Here is a 26890-nt window from a genome sequence, read left to right on the forward strand (position 1 = left end):
CTTCTTTTCCTTCTTCCTCTCCTTCCTCCCATGCTCCTGTGCGTGGCTGCCGGTGACGAGAGTCGCCGATTTTCGATCGGGAAAGAGACCCTGTTTTTGAGTTTTTTTTTCTTTGGATTTTCCGACGCCGGCGATCGAAATTGATCGCCGGCCACGCTCCTTCGTGACCGGGGGAGTGGCCCCCGTCGGCCGCCGGCCTCCGCCGTGGCGGCCGTGGCCTGAACGGCCCGGCAAAACATGGACCAAGGGTCCCCTGTTCCGGCACGGGAAGAACCAAGAAAAAGAAGAAAAGAAGAAAAAGAAGAAAAAGAAAAAGAAGAAAAAGAAAAGATAAAGAAGGAAAAAGAGAAAAAGAAAAGGAAAGAAAAAAAAAAAAAGAAAAAGAAGAAAAAGAAAAGAAGAAAAAGAAAAGAAAAGAAAAGAAAAGAAAAAAAAATATAATAATAATAATAAAAATAAATATATATATATATATATATTTATATATATATATAAGTAAGTAAATAAATAAATAAATAAATTTAAAAAAAAATAAATTGATGAGAGAGAGAGTTTCTCTCTCTTCTCTCTCTTCTTTCAGTCTGAACCCTGACTTTCTCTCTCTGAAATTGAACTTTCTCTCTCTACTTTCTCTCTCTAAAATTTTCTCTCTCTAAGATATTTCTCTCTCTTGATGGATTCCTCTCTCTCTAAAGTTATTCCTCTAGAATTAGCGTAGTGGGAGGTCTCATCTGATGATTTTGATCGAGTTTAGGGAAGAGTCTGATTTTAAGTGAGGTTTTGATTTGGGATCTGTTTAGATTGAATTTTGAATTAAAATTAATGTAAAAATATAATTTTGGATAATAGGCATGGAAGAATCTCCTAGAAGTTAGTCAATCTGTTCAATCAGTGCTCCGTGAAAGGTAAGTAATGAATCATCTTCTCGAGATATTCCATATTTATTCTGAAAATAAATAATTATTCTCTGAAATTATGCATGATTTATGAAATTATGTTTTGAAAGAAGAGTACGTTTGAAATATTATGGTACATCGATTTATGTACATGTTCAGTGAAAAATTATGATATATTTTGATACTAAGTGTTTTGATATGGATCGGATTTATGGGGATTATACGTTGGTACTCAGTGGACCCTGCAGTGGGGGTTGTGCGCTGGTGTTTGTGGACCCTGCCAGTGGGGGTTGTGCGCTGGTATTTGTGGACCCTGCCAGTGGGGGTTGTGCGCTGGTATTCTGTGGACCCCGCCAATGGGGGTTAAACATTGGTCATAGTCAAGGCTGTTGAGTTACGAGTGTTTTGAATCGAATCAGCTTATGATTATATTATATGTGAATATTTGAAAATATTTGATTTGTATTAAATCAGCATGAAATATACTCTTATGTTTATTTGCAGCATTATTCTTAAAAATTATATAATATCTGAATTATCTAGTTGAGATATTTGTTACTTACTGGGCTGTCTAGCTCATTACCTTTCTTTCTATTTTTCAGATTCAGATAATTAATATCGAGTATGGGACGAAATATTGGGACAGAGCTTTTAGAAGCGAGATTTGCATTGTCAACTTCAATTGAACTTAGATCTATTATTTTTATTTTTAGCAAAAAATTTTATTGGATGTAAGACATTTGATTTAATTACTTGAATTTCAGTTGAATAATAATTATTTGAATTTATTCCGCTGTGATGCATTGATATCGTGATGAGATGCCTTGCATGCTTATGGAGAGAGTTCTTCATGAGTATGCGGCGGTTGCCGCGACCCTCGATTCACAAAATCTCGGGTCGGGGGCGTGACATACTTAATCCGAATCTAGTCAAAAATAAAAAAACTAGAAGATGAAAAAAAATTTTAAGAGTAGCTATTTTTTTATTGGTTGATTTAAGATCAGAGTACACAGTTTTCGTTTGTAAAAATGAGGTCCAATCTCGTTTTAATCGGATCATTTTTTTTTATTGTTCTAACGAATTCTTTTACCTAAAATAGATATAATTGATAGAAATAAATTTAAAAAAACTAAAATTTTTTAGAAGATACATCTCAACTTCTATATTAATTTTGTTTATTATAATTCTATTAGATTTTTCTCAGATTGAAAGATATGTCTCGTCAAAATTTTATTTGAAAAAAAAACTTTCGATTTGATCAGCATATTTCAGAGTCCAAATAAAAGAATTTGGATATGGTCACTAGGTGTGCCACCCCTTAAAAGGAGAAGCATCACAGCATAAATCTCAAAAGACTATCTGATTTTAAAAGAATAATCATGTCAATAGGATGTTACATAGCTAAGTTATGGTCTCTAGAATTTTGGCCTGCCACTTAACTTTTTGATATGGTGGATCTTGCTTTTGACCCTATCCAACTCTATTCATCATGATCAAAGTGATCTACATCAAGTTTGGAGATTTTTTTGGATCAAGGGTAGGCTTATTTGATTTCTAATTTCATCTCTTATTTCTTGAGGCTCTAACAAATCTATATGATACATGTTATAGAGCTACATTTCTTCTCCCTCATTAGTAGCTCAGCTGTCCCGAATTGCTGAACTTTTTGATCTGAAATTAGGGCTAGGGTCGGCTCGAGACCCATCGAATCAGCTCGACTTCGGGCCAGACTTCGGGCTAGGTTCGAAGCAGCTCAGATCAAGCTTGGGCCTAATTATAAGGCACATTTATCTTTCGAGCTAGGCTTAAATATATCTTTGGCTTGGCCCGTGCTTTAGCCCAAAGTCCAGCCTGATCAAATCCTCTGGTGCATAACATGCCATGCTATCCCTTGTATTTCACCAATTCCCAATTGCGTGCTATCCACCGTGCATATGCTTTGAGATTTGCCTTGGTTCACTTGCATCTGGTGCATGTAATAATTTCTTCTACTTGAGTCACTTCTCCTAGTCCCCTCCCATCCAATCTAAATGGAGTCCACCCCTTCAAGTCTCTTTTCTCAGTCCCTTTTGACCGCCCCCAAGCCCCAGCCATCTCCAGACCTCCTTGAGGGCTCCCACTTACCTTGGTGTAGAAGGGCCAGGTGGAGCATTCTGCTTTAACAAGGATGGTAGTGCCCTCGAGCTCACCACCATTGACAACCCCTAGCAATCTCGATCTTATTAATATCTTCGTCATGAATGGTGTCGGCATCTCCATCTTCGAGGGTGATGGTGGTAACGGCCTCTTCACTTTCATCAGCAACCTCCTCTTCTTTTTTCTCGCCTTCATCGGGCTCTTCTTCCTTTTCCGTCATGTCCAGAGGGGCCCTAAAGGTAGCCCCAGGGGCCTTGGTGGCCCCATAGACTTCGACTGATCCAAATCTAAGTTCCAAGAGATCCTAGAGATAGGCATCACCTTCGCCGACATTGCCGCACCGACCAGGCTAAGCTTGAGCTCCAAGAGATCGTCGTCATCGTCAAAGATCCAATAATCATCATTGTCATTGTGGTTGGAACAGGTTAGGGCATAGTTTGTTTATTAATTTTTTAAGAGAGGGAAGAGAGATAGTATGGGTCCTGGGTCGGTCCAATTAGATTCGGATCGTGGTCAGGTCAAGTTTGGGCCTGTGTCTTTCAAAAAATTTTAGGCCTAAGCTCGGCCTAAAGCTCGAAAAAAAGTTTTGAATTGGGCTTGAGTCGGGGTATGGCCTAACCCGACCTAGCCCAGCCTTATCTGAAATGAAGGATATGTGGATTTTTTTGATTCATGGGATGTTGATGTATGCATGAAGAAATTTTTTGTACATCGCCCTTGGTGTAGAAAATCTAACGTGGAGTGTATCGCCTCATCCGATTGGTCTATATAGCCACCGCTCTCCAATATGCATTTAATACTTGCAGTTTTACTTTTTCATTTGAAATTTTGAATGATGAAAATATCCTTCTTTTTTTAAAAAATTATGATATATTGTGATCATATTATGATATTCTGTGGTCAAATTATGACTTCATACACAAGAAGTCATAATTTGACCCTAGAATGTCATAATATGGAAGGAAAATTTTTGTCTAACCACTTTCTAACGTGCATTTAATGTCTTTAGTTTCATTTTTTCGTTCGAAATTTTGAATGATACCTGTGTCTATATTATAATATCTTATGATGAAATTATAAATTTCTGCATAGGATATCATAATTTTTTATAAGATGTCATAATAAAGGTGGAGCATTTTCATCACTCAAAAATTTTATAAATTTTTAATGACGAAAATATGCTTCTCACTTTATGACTTTTAGAAGAAACATTATGACATCTTATATAGGAAGTTATAATTTGATCGTAGAATATTATAATATGGTCATAAGATGTCATAATTTTTTCATAAAAAGAGAGACATTTTCGTCATTCAAAATTTCAAATGAAAAAGTGAAACTATAGGCATTAAACACATATTGAAAAATGATGGTTATGTGTGAAAAATGATGGTTATGTGGTCTAATCAGATGAGGCAATGTATTTTTGCTACACTGGGGGTGGTGTATCAAGAATTTCTCTATACATGTGATCTAAAAAGCACAAATTTTGTACAAGATCTATAGCATATTTGTGATATCCATTGGGTGCTCCAAAACATCATTCAGAGGCTATCAATTTGATGCCTAACTTCTTGTTCTATGACCAATTCTGCGAGAGACAGAACACACCTTTAAAAGCGGATCCAGCTCAAAGGCTTCCTGGTTCCATGCGCTAATTAACAATCCAATGAAGCAAAGAGGAAGGACTGCTATTCTCAACAATATGATGTTGAATGATGGCCTCTTTTAAGATTCCCAACTAGAAGGTTTTGAAAGGCTGTTTGGAGGCCCCCACACCCAACCACATGATAAGGACTTCATCGATTGGAGGACCATGGAAGTGGAGACACCGCATTGATACGATCTAAGGTGTACAGCACATTGATACATTATTCCCTCTGACTAAATATCTTGTGTGGAGAAATAAGACACACTGCAACAAGTCTAACATTCCGGTCCTATCAGTATTTGGATGGAGGGGCAGTTTACCTTTCAGTTTTTGGCACACATGGCCAGCCTAAGCCCAAATGTGATCAAGGCCTCAAACTAAGAGCCCTCCCCAGAGGCAAGTCAACTTCCACATATGCTGCAGCATCAGCAGTTGTTGGACTCCAACGAGTGGAGTAGATGCTTTTATTTTTGGGGTGCGCTGAAAGGGACTGTCTCGGGTATGAGTGAGACCACCCACAGCTCGCAACATTAGCAATGGGTTTTCTTCTCTCTAATGGCAAGGGACAGCTGCCACCCCCCAGAGGAGAGCTGAAAAGCAAAAGAAAGTGATTCCTTTTCTCCCTTTTCTCTCCTCTTTTTATTTTTTCTATCAAATTCCTTCCCCTCCCTGCACACCTTGTTCAGCATCTTCCTCCTTGTGAGAGGGAAGATCTCCTTTCCCTTTGCAAATCCCAGGCACCTCTCAGGCTCTTTGTCAAATCCATGAGATTCTACCCTTTCCTTTGAAAATTTCCTCCCTTTCTCCTCTCTTCTCCTTAAAGTTGAAATCTTTATCCATTTCCTGATCCCCAATTCCCTCAAATTTTGATTTGTTTTTTCTTTCTGTTTTTGGTTCCTCCTCCTGGATTCAGGCTGCTCTGTGTCATTCCTCCGAGTCTTTTCCTTTCCTGGATGTTCCCCAAGTAGAAATGTGAAGGATTAGACTTGTTTAAGATCATCTTTGAGCTGAGAGCTGAGGCTTTGTGATCTTTTCTAGTTAATTACGGAGGTCGTTCTCCTGGATTCCTAAATTCTGAGGCTTTTTTTTTCTTGTTCATTTTTTCCAAAGTCTGGCACTTTTTGGGTTCCCCGGACCGGGTTTTGGTTTCTATGGGTCTCTGCAATGGAAAACCGATCCAAAACCCAGACAACCAAGAAGAAATCCCTGCAGTACCCAAAATTGAGGAGCCCCTGCCGCCAAATCCTGGCACACCGAAGCAGCCTAAGTTCTCCTTCTACGTCCCGAGCCCTCTGCCGAGCTCTTACAAGGGCTCCCCGGCCAATTCCAGCGTCAACTCGACCCCTCTCCGGATCTTCAAGCGGCCATTCCCTCCTCCATCGCCGGCGAAGCACATCAAGGCTTTGCTCGCCCGACGACATGGATCGGTGAAGCCGAACGAGGCCTCTATCCCGGAGGGCAGCGAGGTTGAACTGGGACTGGACAAGAGTTTCGGCTTCTCGAAGCAGTTCTTCGCAAAGTACGAGCTTGGAGAAGAGGTTGGGCGCGGGCATTTTGGGTATACATGCTCTGGCAAGGCGAAGAAGGGAGAACTGAAGGGCGAGGAGGTGGCTGTCAAGGTTATTCCGAAAGCTAAGGTCCGTGTTCTGTGATGCTTGATCTATGATCATATTTTTATGACAACACTAAAGGTGAAACCTTTGCTTTTGGATGTGTCTAGCTGTGAAGTTGTTTTTGTCATTTTTGCATGCAAAGCTTCTGATTTCATGCTGAGTATATATGCCTTCAGACCACATGACTTCTTCTGGGAATGTTGATGTTTTCTGTTATCATGTAGAAGTAGATCTGTGCCAAATGACTTTTTTTCTTTTTTCTTTTTCTGGTTGAATATGAATGGATTGTTGGACAGTGGCCAGTTTGTATAGTTTACAAATAGAAATAGTCCATTCTTGTTTATGATTCATTTCAGTGACATGTTTGGTTAAGATTGGTAACTGATTAATTTTACTTTAGTGTTTTGTAATAGACTTCTTAAATGCATTTCTAAGCTATCTTCTTTCTTTTCTTATTGTCGCTTTTTCCCCTTTATATTTTGTTATAATTAGAATTGTGATGTTTTCCGGGCTTGACTTGGGTGCTTCTAACTAGAAATTTAGTATTTTTTTAATGGTACCTGTTTTACTGACAGTTGTATGCCGTTGAGTTATTTGGGTATACATATTTACTGCAGTTAGTAACAATACAATTTGACAATCTGGATTTTTGTTTGGTCTTTCTATAATGTTCATATGTGGTTTCTCTGAGGATTCATTTAGTACTCACAATGACAGATTTAACTATAATGCTGAAAATATCATGCCAAATATTATTCCTTCCCTAGTTTCCTGTATGAGATGAATGAAGTAATGTACTCATCATATTTGTGCATGCTGCATATTTCAGTTAAGCATAATAGAAGAAAAGATAAGTCATAATAAATAGTTACTGGGGCATATTAATCTGGTTTCTGGGTATCTTATTTTGGGTTTGTAGTTTATAACTTGCTATTATCAGATGAACCCAAACCTGTTATCATGGAATTGGCGCCTCGTATATAAATTTACTGTTCCAAAATATTATCGTTTGGTAACCAATTTAATAATGCATTACTGTTCCTTAGTAATGGTCATTCATCTGACTGTACCAGAAAAATCTGTCTGTGACTGGATTTTTTTTATAATGGCCGGTATGACCCATTTATGCAACCGTGGTGCATTGATGCTTTGTTGCTTGAATGGTTCTAGATGGCATGTAAAAAAGGTTTGTTTTATTAAACTACGCAGGAAAGGAATTCTAATAAGCTTAACAATTAGAGAGGAGGAGAAATATAGAGAATGGTATGGAGAACGTTTTGGTGTTTAATGTACAAGTTACTCTATATAATCCAACTATCATCGTGACATGGAATTGAATCACCAACCAACCAAGGCATCAATCTTTGTGATCTTAGTATGAGGAATTGCATTCTTAGCTCTACTATTGATCATGAAAGTGTTGTACTAACTGTTGTTTATCAAATATAGAAATAAAAGCCTTTGAAAAGATAATGGCATTGTACTGAAAAAAGATAATGGCATAGAATAACATGTATCCCTCAATCTGCTTTCGAGCAATCATATTTTGTTACCAGACATCCATATTTTTTTAATGAATGATGGCTTACTTTTACCTGTTTAATTGGAATTATTGTAATGTAGATTGGCAGACAAATAGAAATATCCCTCAATATGTTTCTCATCAGGGAAGTGCATTGACAGATGACGACAGCTATTTCTGTTGAAGATGTGAGAAGAGAAGTGAGAATACTGAGTTCTCTTACAGGACACAAGAATCTTGTGCGGTTCTATGATGCTCACGAGGATGAGGACAATGTGTATATTGTAATGGAGTAAGTTTTAATTGCGTTAATGCAATTTGGTTAAATAAATTTGAATTGCATTATCACATTTTTCTTATAACTTTGTTTGCAACTTTATCAATCTGGTTTTGGAAACAGAGAGCATACGTAGATATGGTACATACATATTTATGACTTTGTTTGCAACTTTATCAATCTGGTTTTCCATTCACATGTTTCTCTATAATCCATCAGTGCATTTGTTCTTCTGTGTTTTGATTCATTAATTAAGCAGTGTGAAAAAACATTCACTGGTCCCTATCTAGAAGTTTCTCAAGTACCTTAAGTTATCTTATGGATGAATTCGGTTGTCAATATATTCTACCATTCATTATTTTTTATGGTGCTTTTTTTTGTTTTTTTTTTTCTGCAGTCTGTTTAAAGTTTGATTCATCTGTTCATCACAGAATATTCTAGGTTTACTAGTAAACAATGTATCTTGTGAAGTGGCAGTTTATTTTAGTAAACTGTTTATTATTTATTATTCTAGGTTTAATGGCAGAAGTTTGTCTTGCAAAAGTGGTCGTATCCCAGATATAATCATGTTGGATAACTATCAGAGTGTTAATGTACACTGGATTGTCAAATAAATTATAATGCAGCGGAGGATTTATGTGGTTTTAAAAGATTATGTATCTTAATTCTTAATATCGTTAAATTATCACTTCTGGTCCTACCAGAACCAAGTTTATGTGTCTTAGTTTTGTAGCTTAAAGTCTTAGATAGTTTAAACCCATTATTGATATGAATTAAACCAGTTGCACGGCGAGGGAGGCATATAAAATCTAGCTTTCCTCCTCCTAAAATTTTGACATGTCTCCTTTCCGGTCCCTCGATTCTTACCAATTTTTTGGGTAACTAATGCATCTATTTGAAACTTTTCTAAATCACCTGCCACCTTGGGCTCTCATCCTTAACAGGAAAAGTTTGAAAGGTATCCTTCTTGATGAAGAATTTTTTTTTATTTGGCAAGCTAAAAAACTGCTAATATGCTCCTCAAAGAGCTATGATATAATGGAAAAAGTATAAAAGTTTATTGTTTTGAACAAACTGAGACAAACAATCTCGCTTTCAATGTGTCACATAAATTTCCACACTCTTGGGGCGTCTTTTAGCTCATTTTTGACTATCTTTCTTGCTTTTAGTGTTGTTGCCCATGATTAGCTAGCTTTTCGAGTGCCCTTCCCTCAAGATTGCCGTATCCTCTCTAAATTCCATCTTGTCCATCCAGTTCTCTCCATCATCTCACTAATCTAATGATTGTTGATTAAATGACATAAAACATATATCTACTGATGTGTCTGATTGGTGAAACCAATCTGAATTGAATGGTGGATGAATTTACTGGATATTGCTGGATGAAAACAAAATAGTGGAGCTTTCTTTCCCCATCACTTGCATGCGACCCTTCCCCTTTGTACCCCTACCCCAAAACACAACAGCAAATCGGTGCTACTTTTGCTTGGATAGCATCTATTTGCATATTTTTGTGGGGAAAAGTTAAAAAGATCAACCTTCAAGGAACCTTTGAAGTTTTTTATGCTTTTATATCTTTATAGTTCCTATCCTCTCTGTGTGTGTGTGTGTGTTCACATTTTTTTCTATTGCTGGTTTGTTTCCTTTAAACGTTAAATAAGACTATTTGCTGATAGGTGCTATTATTTTTTAATGATTGCATGATCAGGGCAGCATGTATTTCAATTACAAATGACAAGTTCTATGACATATTTTATACATATAATAAGCTAAATTTAACAAACTTGAAGAAAACAAAGCCTAGCGCAATGTGTTCATAATTTTTTTGGTCAAAAAATCATCATAATTGCTAATCCTTTTCTCTTGGCACCCCATCCTCCCCCAAGGGTCATTCATGGCTCTGCCCATGAAGTCAGCAATAGCCTTTCAGGAATGTTCTCTAGGTTTCATGTTTATATCCTGATTATAAGCACATGCATATGAATTTAGACAAGTTAGGTGAGGATTGCTATTCCATAGACTAGCTTACTGCTCCAAAAAAAGGCTGGGAAGGCTTCATTTGACATTATTTAAACATGTAGCTAGAAATCTATACAATAGCAGATCATTTGATATGTTGGAGCTTATAGTATTGTTTTTGTTCATTTCAGGTTATGCAAAGGTGGCGAATTGTTAGACAGGATACTCTCGAGGTATCTTTAAAGTAATAATTGCATATATGTTACATTATCATGTAGTTGGTAACACTCTTACCTATTTTGGTGCCTAAATCATGCCACTTATGAACAATTATTGTTTTATTCATTTTGTAGGGGTGGAAAATATTCAGAAGAAGATGCCAAGGCTGTCATGGTCCAGATATTGAATGTTGTATCATTTTGTCATCTTCAGGGTGTCGTTCACCGAGATCTGAAGCCAGAGGTGGTTGCATAATCAAAGTGAAAATGTTAAGAACTAAGATTCAAAGAAAGTGTTGTTTTAGGAAATTCTGATGTAGAATTTCCAATAACCTACACTGATTGGCCCCCCTCCACTTTCTCTAAATCTCATTCTTAAAAGTCTTTGTAATCCTTGTTCCTATTTTGTGGTTCAGAATTTTCTTTTTAGTTCGAAGGATGAGAAGGCGACCTTGAAGGCCATAGATTTTGGTTTGTCAGACTTTGTGAATCCAGGTTGGTCTGATGAGATATCTCCGGCAATTTGATCCTTGCTGTTTCATTCTTATCTTACTTCATGTTTGATTTGAAATATAATTTGATATAATCATTGGAAATGAGCAGGTGAAAGGCTGAACGATATTGTAGGAAGTGCATATTATGTTGCTCCTGAAGTTCTTCACAGATCTTATGGGACTGAGGCAGACATGTGGAGTATTGGTGTCATTGCATATATTTTGCTCTGTGGAAGCCGCCCTTTCTGGGCAAGGACAGAGTCAGGTATATTTCGTGCTGTTTTGAAGGCAGAGCCAAGCTTTGAGGAAGCTCCATGGCCTTCTCTGTCTGCTGAGGCTAAAGATTTCGTCAAGAGGTTGCTGAATAAGGATTATCGTAAGAGAATGACTGCTTCACAGGCTCTCAGTAAGTTCCTTTTTACCTTGGAATGATCAAATTCATTATATAAAATTATCAATAACCCAAAATGTGATTACTTTAACACAGGTCATCCTTGGATCCGAGATTCTCAAGAGATCAAGATTCCTTTGGATATTATAATTTATAAGCTTGTAAGAGCTTATGTATGTTCTTCTTCTTTAAGAAAATCAGCTTTGAGGGTACGCTCTTTCTTCTTGAATGGAAATGAATAAATTATTTTTTAAGATTTAATTTCCTGTGAAATCAAGTCCTTTGACCTGTTTTATGAATTAGCTTTTGTTTTTTTTTTTCAAGACAAAAGATGCAAAAATATCAATTTTCATGGGTGTCTTTTTAAAGAAATGGGTAATTTATGTATCTGAGAACCTTGCCTATATGACTTTTTTTTTCCCTTTTATCTGCAACACTTTTATAAGCTACAAGCAAATCCTACAACTTTTGCTGTACATTTAAACATTCATGCTCTATAGGATTTTTAACCATTGTGAAACTTATCCAGGAAAAGAATCCCAAGAATTTATTCTTTGAGATTAGACTCATGGTTATATTAGTACGAGGTCTCCAATTTGCACAGCTTGTGATCAAGTTCTTCAGCCATGAGGAATTTGCAAACCAATGAGCCTAAATGGTTGGTACCAGACTCTGGTATGACTGCATAAAGATATGCAACAAGACTTACAGTCCATTGGTTGGTACCCCTCTTCCAATAGAGAGGGCCGGAAGCTCGGTGGTGGCACTCCCACTGTATAACAAACTCCAGGGACGTTCATTAACTGTTGTCCAATCTGGATGTTAAACAGTACCTCATGTGATGTCACATGTGAGATAGGAGGCAGCGAGAAAGGTAAGCAGGACTCTAAAAAAAATCTCTAATGAAAGAAAGTGAAGAGTATGTTGGACTTCTATTGAAGTCTGAGCATCATAAGGGCTGTGGATTCCCTAAATCTTTTCAAAAATTTACTCTTCTTTTAGTAAATATATCCTCCATATAGACTCAAATGAAATGATTACCAAACAGCATATGAACTAAAAGTAACCATATTTATCCTTAATTTATTTTCACTGATGGGATCACAGCTATTTGTCAACTGATCCTTCTTACTGATTAGATCATGTGCATTTCATGTGCAAGATCCAATGTTTGTACATACACACACATACAGAGGTAGAGAGAATCCACAGTCCTTTTGGCACCATTAGGGCTTCAATCCTACTGGTGTAAAATAAACGATGGAAAATCTATAATGCAAATCCAGTTAATCATGATCTACAACATTTTAAAAGTTTAGAAGCTAAAAAGGAAATGTTTTCATGATTTCCCAGCTATATATTAAGTGCCCAAAGTAGACAATTTTAATGGAGCGAAACAATATTGGTAGAAGCAACCAGACCTGTCGAATTTTAATTCACATATATTTTAGGATGTGTAAATCATAATCAATGATTTGGATCCAAAAGTCTCTGTTTTAGGATGTAGAGGGAGAGAGCTTGCATGCCAAAAGCCTGCATGGAAGCATGTATTTAGGTTGATAAGTATTTATTTGCATATGTGCATGTCATAAAGTATATAAGCATCTAAAGAAATTAATTTCGGTATGCTTCGTCAAAATGATATGATGAAGAGACTAAAATCCAAGAGATAAGTCACATGTAATCTAGAAACTGTCGTGAATTAGGCCACAGCATGCTATAGTCAACCCATAAACGAAACATGACTTTCAGCTAGAATTTTATCTATGAAAATGTAAATTCATAGAGATCCTAAGTCACGAGCATTCATGTGTCATCATCTTCTCAAGGGTTCAGCTTTTATTTTAGTTTAGCACTATAGTGCATTGAAAACAACTAAAGAATGAAAGAAGCTATCGGATTCTAAGACATAAGTTTGGTAATAAACCAACTTGAGGTTGAGGAATTTGAGTACCTTTTTCTGCAAAATGTTTATGCATTTTTCCCTCCCAAAGTCATCATATTCTGTTTGGAGATTGAATTAATTAAAGTTTATTTTAAGGTGAAAGACTAGGAGAAGGTTTATGTAAGGAAAGGCTTTCAAAAGCTGAGATATCTGTCATTTTCTTCGGTAATGAAGACTGAGATTTGTAATGAGGTCTTGGTTTATCTTGACAGATATGGAATGCATGACAGTTTGGAAAAAACTGAGATTTTTCGATATCTAAGCCAATAACATATGATTGAGATATCAAAATCTTGGTTGATTGGTAAATCCAAGATTATCAACTATATGTAGGGACTGATTTTGAAATTTATTAATTGAAAATCTGATTAAGGAATTAAAAAGGTGATTGAAAAATATGGGCTAATATGTTTATGTCACATAGATATCTTGGGTTTTATTGGCTTATATTGGCTGAGATAATAGAAGCCAAGATATTCCATGTATCATATTGAGGGGTACCTGATGCAATACTAGTGGAGATCTCAGCCAAGATAGAACCCTTGGTGACAGGAAGCTCATATATAGGTAGTCGGTGTTGCTTTGGCATCTCACTTTTACTCATCATGGTGGATCTATTTTGTTTCTTCAATCAATAATGATTGATACCAGAGCTCTAACAAGAACTTACATAATATATAATTTAATTTTTTGCATTAGATTCTTTTTTTTTTTAGTGCTATCACAAAATACGATGCCTAATTAAGTGATCATACCGAAGTTATTTTTGATCAGTACATCGCACGAATTCCTTTTCTTTGTCTTTTTAAAGATTACCATTTCCTCAGATTATACATGTTAACTCTTGCTCCGTGCTTGTAATGAGCATGATATTAGATGTGATTGATGAATATGTCATGAGTATATCCAGGAGATACAAAGACCTTACAAGTAATAAGAATTGTTGGAGATGCAGTTTCTAGGAGACCATGGTATTTAAAGGAAGGGAATATTAGGTGGTTGCATATGAATAAGGAGGGAACATGTTTGCTTCTCCCTCGAATCACATATGAATAATATAGTTTTAGAAGGCAGGAATTAGGTATCAGTAAATATTTTCAATGGAATCAAAATGTAGTCTAACTGGTAAACACAAGTTCTAGATTAATGCTGAATTTGCTAGTTAGCGTAGTTGAGCATAATTTCTAAAGTTGGGGACATGTAGGATGGACTTTAATGAAGATCGTCAGATGAAAGTCACAAAACTGGCTGAGGGAGTAAAAATAACCTTATGAGATGTCTGATGAAAACATGAGAGTTGCTAACAGAGTGAGAATCTGAGAAGATAGATGGTAAAGTACTACCATCAAATCCTTGCTACTCAAGCTAGGTTCTAAAAAGTGATTACTTTATCCTGTTGACAGTGGGAGAGGATTTTCAGTAAAAGATTTTGTTTTCATGGAAACGTTAAACAAGAGTTATGACTCTTAAGTCTTTAATGCCACTCCCAACCAAATCCAGGTGTAAAATTACCTTTCCATTCCACTCAATTCTCATATTGTCATAACCAAGGTTTTAGGAAACGGTATTGGTTCCTGTACTAGTTCCTGACCAGTATGGTATGGTACTGGATACTGTACCGTACCGAGTGTCGGTATGGTGTGGCATGCCGGTATGAAACCGGCATGCAATTTTTTTTATTTTTTCAGTTTTTTTTTATTTCAATTTATTTTTTATTAATTTTTAAACTACTTTGGATCCAAATTAATATTTATTTATGTTACATAATAAGCCTATCATCTTGAAATAAAATAAAAGAAGTCTAAAATAGCTCATTAAATATATCTAAAGTATAAACTAAAAGAAAATAATGTACTAACTTCAAGATCTCTATTGATCTAATATCTTGTTGAGTGTCTGTGATACTCGTAGATATCCGGATCATCCGCATACTTCGGAGGAACATCAGTCTATCTCTCTAACTAAGTAGCACTATAGTCCTAAATATTCATCCCATAAGGTATCTTGTTTGGATTGTAAGATATCTCAGATCTCTTTTAAACTCTGCCTCTGAGAGGTATCCTCAGGATGATGGCCTGGCTGTAGAGGAGCCTATTCAAATATGCCGGCAGCAAAATCCGATCCGTAAAATGCTTTGGACTACATAGGATAGTAGCCACTGAAAGACAATGTCTTGGATGCACCATATGCATATCCATATGGATCATAAGCTACCTATGGATGATAGGATCTATAATGCGAGGATGATCTAGATACATCTATGGATCCTACTTCACGTGTATGATTATCTACAGCTGCATCGTGTGTTAGATGATCTCTAGGAGGCCGTCGTCTATATGAAATCGTATGCTCGTGAGCTCTATCAGCTCATACACCGTGGTTTCTTTCTTGTGTGGCATGTGTAAACTGGGACTCACCGGTGAATCGAACACCACCCTGTGGCTGCATTTCATGAATAATGATCTCGTGTCCAATCTTTTTTTGATCATTAAATCCATGACTACTATTATCACTCTCTAATCATCAGCTGACTTCTGCACTCTCGAGGGTGCTATAATTGTCTTTTCTTTTTCTTTATCTTTTCGAGCTCTCTTGGTGCTCCTCTATGACTAACTTTGTTGTGCCTAGGAGGATGAATGTATTCTTTCTGCTTGAGATGACCGGCCTCATCTCAACATTCTCACTTAAATGTCTGGGAGGATGTCTCGGATATGGAGTCACATAATGAATAACTCTCCTGTGGTTCCTTAGATTGTGGCTGATCAGCTAAAATCTTATATGGAATATTTGTATCTGTCCATTGCTCTGGATCCATCCTGATCTCCCTAGCTACCATACTGGCTGGTCATGGAGGGGATTCCGATTTATCAAGCTTTGGCTCTTATTGTTGGCCTGCAAGTCATTCGATCATCGGATCGTCATCATCAATGATATAATCATCTATCGTCGGATCCATGTATTTCAGCTATACATCATCCTGAATGCATTTTAGTTTCAACCTCAGATTATAGTGAATGTATATAAGATTTTGAGGTGCTTTTATGTTAGATGGTTTCTCTGTTTGTTGTGGATAAGGACAAAAGTCGATCAATTATGCTCACAGCCACTAGAGAAGACCGTCTAGGAAAGAATACGAATAGCCATATCTTTTAAATTTTTTACGGACTGTCCAAAATGAATCTACCATTCAGCTGCAAAAATATTAAGCAAAATTATATATCAGATTTTATGATATTAGTAGGTATGTAATGTCAACAAAGTCTTCTCGTTATTGATATGTAATTTATCTGGATTCATTTTTTTTTTGCTTACAACAGTCGATTAGACTCCAAAACTGTTTGTCCCCTCTCTAAACTATTTTGTTTGTGAAAAATATATTTGTTAAATTAATAAATATATTATTTATTACATATTAAATTAAGTTAAATGCTCACACCTTACTTAACCTAACACATTTCTTGCAAACACATAAATGTGATTTCTAGATCTGGCACCATCTTATATATCATATTACGGAGAGCAATGAGAAGCTCGTTATCCATATCTGGTGTGTTGGAACCTTGATTCAAATAGTAAGCTGAAAATAAATTTCACAAATGATTAAAGACTTATACAAGTACAAGAGAAGAAAAATTTTTAGAGAATTTTTGAGTTCGTGTTTACCAGCTAGATGCAAATTCCTAACTATCTGATAGTCCTAGCAGTGCTCAATGATGTTGATGTATTTTTGGACATGTTTCGAATCTATTTCATCGATCTTTCTTTATCCTCTCCATCTATGGTATAAGAAGTCCATCTGGGGGTATGTTTCGCTGTCCACGACGTGAAGCATCTCATATAATGTTTTGATAACTTTCACTATCTTATTAGTCCATTGTCAAAATGATTGACTCATCATCAAGTTCTCCACATGACTTTCCTTAGCACTGGCCTTCGCATATCTGCTCTTCTGCCATTTGGTACTGACAAACATCTAACGCAAGGCTATTTTTGTTCTGCAGAAGGCTATTAAATGCTATGTACTTTGTAGCAAACCGTATGATACCTGATCTCAAGATCTACTCCTCAATATATTTCTGCATCAATGACAAGATTCATGTATGATTGTAGATGAATCTAGTAATAGTCTGAGTTGAGTTGAATCTACTGTCTGCTGCACCCTACAAAGCTTTCCAATATCCATCAACATGAGGTCAGTGCAATGTGTAGCACATAGGGTCCAGTACATATGCGGTCGTTGCTCCATCAGTAACTCTTCGGTGGTCTTATATTGCGGCCCATTATCTATGATAATCTGCATGACATTTTGCTCTCCTACCGAATCAATCATCTCCATTAGTCCGAGAATGTATGCGACATCGTGCACCTTATCTGAAGTATCAATTGATTTATAAAAAAATATTTTTTCATCATAATATGTCAAGAAATGATGGTACTCTATCTAGTAGGACTGGTCCAATCATCACACATCATCATCAGTCCGTATGCGGATCATTTATTCTTGTAAGAAATTCATTTTTGTAAATCCTCTTTATTACTGTCAAGAAGCTGACCATAGATGTCTCTAGGTGTTGGAGGATCTATACTTGGGCCGGTAGCTTGTATGGCTGAAATGACAGATTGATATAAGTATTGCCCGTTGTATTCGCTGGAATGTGACTGAAATAAAACTATGATCCAATAGCTTGTCACATCTTTTTATCCTTCAACATACTGTCAATCCTTTACTGCTTTGAATCATTACTGAAAAAAGTCTGGATCCAAATCATGGATGGTGGCTCCTACTGAAATATCTTTGTCGGACCTCCTACTGCCAAAAGTCTTCAGCATCGATGAAATATTGTGCCTGCCTCTACTGACAGGCTCCCTGACTGAGGTGGTCTTCCTGAACTCAGACTCTCCTCCAGTGGTCGTGGAGTCGGACCTCGATTCATGGAATGACGGTGTAAATCGCTCTCTGTTCCTGATCATCTCCTCCAGTTGGTACTGATCATATAGTCTTGTCTGAATGGCAGCCTCAATCTGTGCCTCGTCATATGGAGTGGAGGCCTTCTCTGACTCTGAAATGATAGGAAGGTGACTATGCGACTCGATGGTCCACTTTCGTCCTTTTCTGTTTTGTCCTCTCTTTTGCTGTTTTAGAATCAATGAAGTGCTTCATTAGTTGTCGGACTTCTTGTGGGCATTTCTGACACATCGGCCACATCGGAGTAACCACCAGTCAAATGCTGCTTCGATCTAGTCATCCTTCCTCTTTTGAATTCTGTGCTGCACTATTTGCATTTCCAATAGTGCTGAATCGAGAGCATCTCGACATGATCCTAAACAATGTCATGCTCTATATCATTTTTCTTATTTATTTAAGTTTAACAAAACACATCAGTTTAATAATTGTGAAAAAATATTATAATTTTTCATCATAAAAAAATTTTATTAATATATTTCATATTTTTAATTTCTTATAATTTTTATTTATATATATTTTTAAATTTTTAATAATAATTTTAAATCTTATTAATTCAGAAAAATATGTTATGTGCTTCAAATAATACTTCTGAATTAGATGAAATATATTACTAATTTTACATATTTTTAAATTGATTACATATTTTTTATTAAGTAATAAAAAATATTTTTAAATTTTAAAAATTTAAGAAAAATATTTGAGCTAGATCTAAGAAGAAACATGTCACGGATGTTATATGTATTTTTCTAAGCCCATTAACATGTGTTAGGTGCTATTTATTTTTTTATTTTATTCAAAATTAAGTCTAGACTACTATGCACATCATGCATCAAAATCTTCACAATCAGACAAAATTTATGCTAAAAGTAGTTTGAATCGTCTTAAACAATATCCTGATTTTATATTTTTTTTGAATTTTAATTTTTTAGATTTTTATTGTAAAAATATATATTTTTAAAAATATGTATAATTAATAAAAATTAATGATTTCAGCATCATCGTGTGGATCATCCAAAGATTTACAATATTAATGAAATCATACCAAAATCATAAATTTTGGCGTGATTTTTTCTTATTTTTCTACTTGTTGTTTTTCAGCCAAAAAAAGATGAAAAAAAATTATTTAGCCAGAGAATGATGGATTACCTTACTTCCGGTTGAAATATATTTGAGTCACGGTTTGTCATCGTCCTTGCAAAACTAGAGAATGGGATTTTTTTTCACTCACATTGGTCGTCGGAGTCACAAGCTTGTGAGGCTCTGCCTGTCAGAGTCACAGAGACTCGTGGAGGCTTTGCCTTTCAAGGTAGAGCCATAGATTCTCCTACCGCATAGCCCCCACCCACCCACCCACCCACTCCCTCCATGTGATCCACATGGTACGGCTCGGTTCGGGCCCTGAACCGTACCGAACCGACCGGTTTGGCGTGGTTCAGGCCATTTTCAGAAAATCTGGCCTGAACCAAATCAGCTCCCCATCGGTACTGTTCGGTATGGGGTGTATTGGTCGGTTTGGATTGGTACGGAATACCATGATCATAATAATTGCCTACAGAATTTCCTTTTCTTATGTGTCAAAAATTAACATTGTTTATGGTTCACATACAATTCATGAATATTTACAGTGTGGAATTTCTGAAGTGAACAGATTGTAGGTAGGCCAGGCAAGGTCTGGCACAGACCAGATTTAATTTGGTAGTGAGTTTAGATTTTGCAAGCTGTAGATAACCCACCTACTAAAGGGCTAGGGTTATTCTTGCTGCTAAAAAGTCTGTTCTGCAATGTAGATTGGGTGGGTGAAGTTGAATAGGCCAATAGGGCCCTAAACCAAGGCTAACTGCACTACAAATTATGAGTTGTTATCATCTTGGAACACCAAAGAATCTGTGCGGTGGTTGAAAGGGGATTAATTCTCCTTCCTGTACATGGTGGACCAGTTAGGGCTTTGCTGGTTACTCCCACTAATTCTTGCATGTCTAAACCATCATCATCAATACAAAAGTTTGTTTTTTTTTTTAAAATTCTTTGGCAACTCCTGTTTCTACCCTTTCAAAGATGGTATTACGATAATATGAAGGTGGTCTGTTGTTTTGTCATCTCTCTCTTTCTCTCTCTCTCTGTCTGCAATCACAATTCAAGACTTATGGGAGAAACCTTCATAATATCATACCTCCCTTTCTCATACTGGGTATGGGTGAGAAAGGAGAACCAAGTGGTGATCGTTGCTTCTTGACAAATTCACAGCATATTGGGAGAAGAAACAAAAACATTTTAATTTCCTCTAGTCCAGGGCAATGCTAATTCCATATTGCAGCAAGACCACAGTTTCAAAAGAATCGATGTCAAATGCACTATCTGTCAAGTGTGGAACATGTAGGGAACCTTATAGAATTGAAATATGTTTCATCCCTTTAGGTTTGTTAATTGATCTGAAATTGGATTTGCGGTGAAATGCATGGATTAAAGTGTTATCCAAGTCATTTTGCATGGGTTGGCATAATGAAGCTAGTGCTGTACTGGCACATGGCAAAGCTCCATGCCCATGTGTACCAGTTATTGCCAAATGCCAGGCACTGGGCACAGCATGGCATGGAATGGGCTGTGCTAGTGATAGGCCAGCAAAATACCTACACTTGGTTACTCAAGCATGTCTGGTGCCGGCATGCAGAAGCAGGTCAAAATTAGTAAAAACATGTAAGAAGTAGGTGGAGGATGAGCGTCCAAGGAGATTCAGAAGGGGGTATGTTACCCTAAATGGAAGCTGCTACTTTTAAGCACTGAGCAACTAAAATCCGAGTAGTATGCGCAAAGCTAAAGATTGGTTTGAGGGTTATTTGGTGAAGCAGATACAGAAAGAGGAGGAGGAAAGACAAATACTGTGAGATGTCTTTGTCCTTAGGAATATGAACTGGTTTAATGCGAAATGCAGTTGTGAGGGAAGGATAGAATTGTTTAATTTAGATAATTATGACATAGAAAATAAAAATACTGTTCTAGGATATAAGAGCAATGGCAGGATAAGGAATAAATGAAAGAATAGGAGATGTATTTAATTAATCTGGAAGAGGAGGTTGATTTAAGATGAGTAATATTTTTAAAGGTTATGCTGAAATGGATAAAATAACAAATAAACTGACTTATAAGAGAAGCTGAGAATACTTGTTGGAGATTTAAATTTTAGGAGCTTGACATGGATGTAAAAGGCACTCTGGGACCTTATCTTTAATTTATTGTTACCAAATCTGTCAAAAAAAATTATGAAGTCATGGGAATCCATTCTGCCAGCCATTTATTTCCTGCAGCAGTTTGCTTGCTCTTATGCCCTACTAACATCATGTTTATATGCATGCATATAAAGCAACTTCATGCTCCTACCTTTACCCCTAGTTTGTGGTTGTGATGCCAACCATGTAGCTAGATTCAGCTCTAAACCATCTGATTAAATCTTACAACTACTTGCTAGTGCCTTTACCCTATTATTTTCATGTTAAAACTAATGCATATCAAGAAATTGCATAATGGAAGCAAACTTAAGTTCGCCAATTATACATGGGGGTGGAGATCACGTGCATCTGCTCTGCAATCCCTATTTGTTTTGGATTTTGCTCACCTCCAGTGGCGAGGTAATCTCATTCCCTTGATGTGGATAATTAGATGAAGAAAGAGATGTTTTTAAATTTTCAATTTTATCATATACTGCTTGGCAACAAGCTCACTCTTAAATAATAAAAAATCATGGTGGAAATGAAAATCTTATCTATTATGGATTACATATTAGAGTGGAGGTCCAAACTAGTGCGGTTGGTAAAGTCATTGGGGATTACGTAACAATGACCTGCATTCATATCTCGCCCTCATGCAGATTTTGGCTGGGTCCTTCCCATCTTAGCCCTCAATAAAAAGAAAACAAGGGATTGCATATTCGAATGATATAATTGTATGGACAAATAAAGAACTATTACTACAGTATCTTAAACCTGATGTGATTGATGATCAATACAAAGCACATAGCAAAGAGTAAGCTTTTTTTTCTTGTTATATTCATTATAATGTCTCAGCATGAATTTTCAATCCAAATAAAAAAATAAAATTAGTTATTTTTTGTCAAATGCTCATTGTCTTGTACATGCTTTTCCTATTACTTTACATAGAAAACTTTGTTATTAAATATTTTTCCTTTCCTTTTTCAATATTCCTCTTTCTTGAAAAAAGAATCCCTTTGAGATATTACATTCGTTTTCATCTCCTAGCACTGCTATACGCAATATTATGATTCATACAAACTTTCTTGTATCATCTTCTGGACTTCAACTCTAAATGTAAAATCTGTCTATATATCTCATGTCCCATGCTCAAAGGGGTGCTACATCTTGTTTAATTGTTAGCAAGTTAAAATCAGGACAAATGATATGGGTGCAATTGGGATGGTGAGATGCTAACCCTGTTCGCATCGTAGATCTCACTGATTTTGACCCAATCCAACTCAAAACCTGAATTTGTTGGTTTGGTTTAAACACGACATCTAGATCTGAGCTTCTGACCTACTTGGGTATCAGTCCTGTAAGATGAATCTGACCAAAAATGTTTTGGTTTGATCTGATTAAACCAACTATAGGACAGTTTAAATCCAGCTAAAAGTATATGGCAGGTCTTAACTCCAGTTGGATCGAAAGAGGCAGAACTAACTAACAATCAGTAACATGTGGTGTGTAGCCCAATAACTGCAAGCATGAATTCCAGATAAAGTGGAATCAGTAGATGAATGGGTTGGCTTCAGATTGAGATTCTAGACCAGGTAGCAAGATGGATAAGGTTTCTGTTATGCTTGACTGTGGCTCGCCCTATGCCGTTATGTCCCAGGTGAAGAGGGAAGGCTACCACTCACATTGAAATTTGGAAGAGAATGGAGGTGAGGGAGAGGTACCTAGAGATTATACTTGAATTCGCTTATCTTCTTTAATATTTATGTAATCTTTAAGTGATGACATGGATCAGTTTTAAGTTCATGTCTATTTATCTAAGCACAAATTTATCTTATATGCATTCAGTGTTAGAAGTTTTTGTAGAATTTTTATGCATGTATTTGTACGATACATTCGTCTACCTAGCAAATAGTCCAGAAAACGTAAAATTAGTTTTCTTGTATAATTTTGATTATTAATCATGAGACCAGCCTATCTCCTCAAATCCTTTTAGATATCAAAGATATATATTCCTATTTAAATACTAATACTATCCAAAACCAATATGGAGGATCCGTATAGCAAAGTAGTGGTGCAATGTGTGAAAATAATTCTACATTCTCTTAGTAGGTTCGCAATCTTGGTATCGACCTCATACAGTATCATGTTGGCATAGTGTCAATACGTCTGGTATAGAGTTGGTTCGGCATACCGAGTCTCGGTATACCTTCCATACTAAGTCTCAGTTTGGTACGGATGTGGTACAGTATGCCCAGTACAGGGTTGTATGCACTGGTATGGCGAACCTTATTGAATAAAATGACATTTCACTTCTCCTATAATATGAATGATTACTTATATGGTTTGCTACTTGATAGCTTTCCAATGATATATATGTTTCGAAAAGTTTATGGCTTTCTGTCATTTGCTAATGGAATTAAAATGTCAAGCTTATATTGAATCTTTAGCATGAAGATGTGCTGCGACACATCAATAGGACATGGTATTTGTGGCATTTAATACTCAAAATAATACTATGTATGTGCAAGATTATTAGAACTTCCCCAATAGGATAATATCAGTTTTCAAGGTAACCTACTCAATAATTGTTGCAAAAACATTTCCAGAAAATAAGATTGCTGATTTTAGTTTTGCGATAGATCTTAGAAAATAATGCCAATAGCATATTTGTATTTCTATTGGTGAAGAATTTTGAGTGTTGCCTTGTGTTTGTCAAAACACCATCAACTTTCTAATCCCAGATGATGATGGAAGGTTAATATCCAGTTGTAAGAAGAAATGCAAACCATAATTTGGCTCCTATATTGTGATTGGCAAATAATTTCATAGAGCTAGCAACAAACACGCTTGATGGTTAGCGTTATGATCCTTGTCAAGCCTATTGAAATTTGAACCATTTAAAATTGAATAACAAGTGAGTAAGGTGGTTCATGTTGCTGTTTATTTCCTTTTCTGCTGCATTTCACACCTTACCATTATGGCCAGGACAAGTAGAAAAAAGCTGCAAAAGCAACTAATATTTTGGATGATATATTTATGGCAGGCCCTTGCGAAGACTTTGACGGTGACTGAGCTTGCCTATCTGCAAGAACAATTTGCATTGTTAGGACCAAACAAGAATGGCTATATCTCCTTACAAAACTTAAAGATGGTTAGTTATTTTCTCCATACGATTTTTTTTTTGCTTTCCTCCATGGATTTCTAATGTCATTTGCATGCAGGCATTGTTAAAAAACTCGACTGATGCCATGAAGGACTCAAGAGTTCTTGATTTTGTTAGCATGGTATGCCTCATTATGAAACTTTTACTACTTCACGATTCATATCTTGGAACATTAATATATAAGTTTTGTTTTCTCTTGGTATGATGAATACAGGTGAGTTCTCTTCAGTACAGAAAGTTAGATTTTGAGGAATTTGCTGCTGCAGCAGTAAGTGTGTATCAGATGGAAGGACTTGATAGTTGGGAGCACCATGCTCGTAGTGCATATGAACTCTTTGAGAAGGATGGTAACAGGCCTATCATGATTGAGGAACTTGCATCGGTACGATTCAAATGGAAGAATTTTACATTTTATCTTTACACAGATTTTATGTTTAATGATATATATTGAAATTCTCCTACCAGTACATCAAAGTGCTTGAGGGGCAATGATAACCTCCTTTTACTGATGATCAACACTATAAGGCCGTCTTCCAGGTCTGCATTTTTATTTTTTTATAGTTAACCCGATGATTTTTTGTTGCACCAGGAACTTGGGCTTAGTCCTTCAGTCCCCATCCATGTTGTTCTGCAAGACTGGGTGAGACATTCCGATGGAAAACTGAGTTTCTTAGGATTCCTTAAACTTCTACATGGGGTTTCTTCATGTTCGATTCCAAAAGCCTAGTGTCATCTGTCTTTCATCAAGATGGTCTATGAGCAACATTCAACAGCTGAATTATGAGGCAGGGAAAGTGGAAGCCCAGACATTACATGCATGCTCCGAATCAGGGAAGTAGATGTGGATCTAACTGAAAAATCAAGTCAGTGATGTGCGCATTCAAGCTCTACCTTATTTAGATATTCTTTTTTTTTTTTTTTTTGTTGCCATATTGATGGTTAGTCTACTCTAGCTGTTTGGAGAAATGTACATATGAGGATAGGAAGGATAGAAGATTGAAGGGAGTCGATGCCTGTGTTTGCGGGTACTTTGCCTTGTAATACTTCCTTTTACCCTCAATAAGATCTTTACTCTTGTTACATGTGATCAGAAGAAATTTGTAGTCATTCCAGAAGGGCTATAAAGAGGGATGGTGGACGTGGAGGTGGGATCAGAGCCATCAGATTGACACTAATCATGTTTGAGAAAAAGATTGATACACAGGACTATTGAGGATTAAAATTTTATATCATTATGTTTGGGATTTATCTCATTAACTATACATTCAAGAGTAAATACCAACTCATTCTACATTAATGCCCGGCTAATATATTTCAAATAGGGACATCCAAATATAGAGGCATGTCTTACAACTAGTTCAGCTAGAAGAAGGATGATTAACATCCTTCGTCAAACTGCAGATGTGTCTTGCAAATGAAGTTTGGAGAGAAGATATTGGATGCACTTCTTAGAATGTGATTTTATAAGTAAATTAGCAATTTGATCAGTTGAAGAAACATGAGGTAGGTCAATAGTCTGGTTGATAGTCGTAGTGAGTAAAATGACAATCAATTTTAATATGTTTGGTGTGTTCATAAAAAATAGCATTGCATGTAATTTGGATAGCACTATGGCATTTACAATAAATGAGCGTTGGAGAAGATAATTGCACGTCCATATCATTAAGGTACTAGCGAAGCTAGACAATCTCGGCAGTAGTATGAGCAAGGGTATGGTATTCAGCTTCTGTACTAAAATGAGATATAATTGGTTATTTTTTAACAATCAGATAATGTCTGAAGAAGATGCAATAATCAGTGGTGGAGCGATGATCAATGATATTTTCAGTCCATGAGTGAGATCAGAAGAGGAAAAGAGAAGCACGAAGAGTGAGATCAGAAGAGGAAAAGAGAAGCCTACGATGAAGTGTTGCCTTAATATACCACAAGATCTGAAGTACAGAAGCATAGTGAATAGAACGAGACTTAGACATGAACTGACTGACAACATGAACTGCACGAAAAATATCTGACCGAGTGATAGTGAGGTAGTTGAGATTGCCGACGAGCTATCGATAATGGAAGGGATCAGCAAGAATTTTATCATCAGTAGGTCGAAGCTTCAAATTTAGCTCAAAAGGAGTGTCGGCAGCCTTATTGTCTGATAGACCGGCACGAATAAGCAAGTCGGATCCATACTTAGCCTGAGAAAGGAAGAGACTATTAGATTGATAGTTGACTTCGATGCTAAGAAAGAATCACAATAAGCCAAGATCTTTTATTCGAAGCACTTATGCAGGTATTGCTTGGTATCATGAATGTCTTGAGGGTCACTACTAGTGACAACCATATCATTGACATAAAGAAGAAGGAATCATGAATGTCTTAAGGGTCACTACTAGTGACAACCATATCATTGACATAAAGAAGAAGGAGAATAATCTCATGGGAGGAGCATCGATAGAATAAGGCAGAAT

The 26890-nt window shown here is 36.5% G+C and overlaps 1 protein-coding gene across 2 annotated transcripts; it reads left to right on the top strand.

Annotated features, from left to right (window-relative positions):
• Nucleotides 1–5168: 5168 nt before the first annotated feature.
• Nucleotides 5169–25516, top strand: LOC105034496 (calcium/calmodulin-dependent serine/threonine-protein kinase 1). Of its 2 annotated transcripts, none has more exons than XM_073248497.1 (11): nt 5169–6320; nt 7980–8110; nt 10246–10287; nt 10408–10516; nt 10689–10767; nt 10876–11172; nt 11254–11366; nt 24315–24422; nt 24493–24555; nt 24649–24816; nt 24900–25036. In XM_073248497.1, exons 1-11 carry the CDS (start codon nt 5835–5837, stop codon nt 24924–24926), a joined length of 1623 nt encoding a protein of 540 aa, XP_073104598.1. In that variant the 5' UTR covers nt 5169–5834; the 3' UTR covers nt 24927–25036. The 2 variants fall into 2 exon arrangements, with proteins under 2 accessions (XP_073104598.1, XP_010907987.1); XM_010909685.4 differs by having other exon boundaries at nt 5172–6320; nt 25024–25516.
• Nucleotides 25517–26890: the final 1374 nt, after the last annotated feature.

This window comes from Elaeis guineensis, chromosome 14 (genome assembly GCF_000442705.2).
Source record: "Elaeis guineensis isolate ETL-2024a chromosome 14, EG11, whole genome shotgun sequence".
In the NCBI taxonomy this organism is placed as follows: domain Eukaryota; kingdom Viridiplantae; phylum Streptophyta; class Magnoliopsida; order Arecales; family Arecaceae; genus Elaeis; species Elaeis guineensis.

What these genes read in the sequence shown, in the direction of transcription:
- LOC105034496 (XM_010909685.4), top strand. Translation starts at nt 5,835, where the DNA reads ATGGGTCTCTGCAATGGAAAACCGATCCAAAACCCAGACAACCAAGAA. An exon ending in AGGTTATTCCGAAAGCTAAG is followed by an intron (nt 6,321 to 7,979) that starts GTCCGTGTTCTG and finishes GTGCATTGACAG; the next exon opens with ATGACGACAGCTATTTCTGT. An exon ending in TTCTTGATTTTGTTAGCATG is followed by an intron (nt 24,556 to 24,648) that starts GTATGCCTCATT and finishes TGATGAATACAG; the next exon opens with GTGAGTTCTCTTCAGTACAG.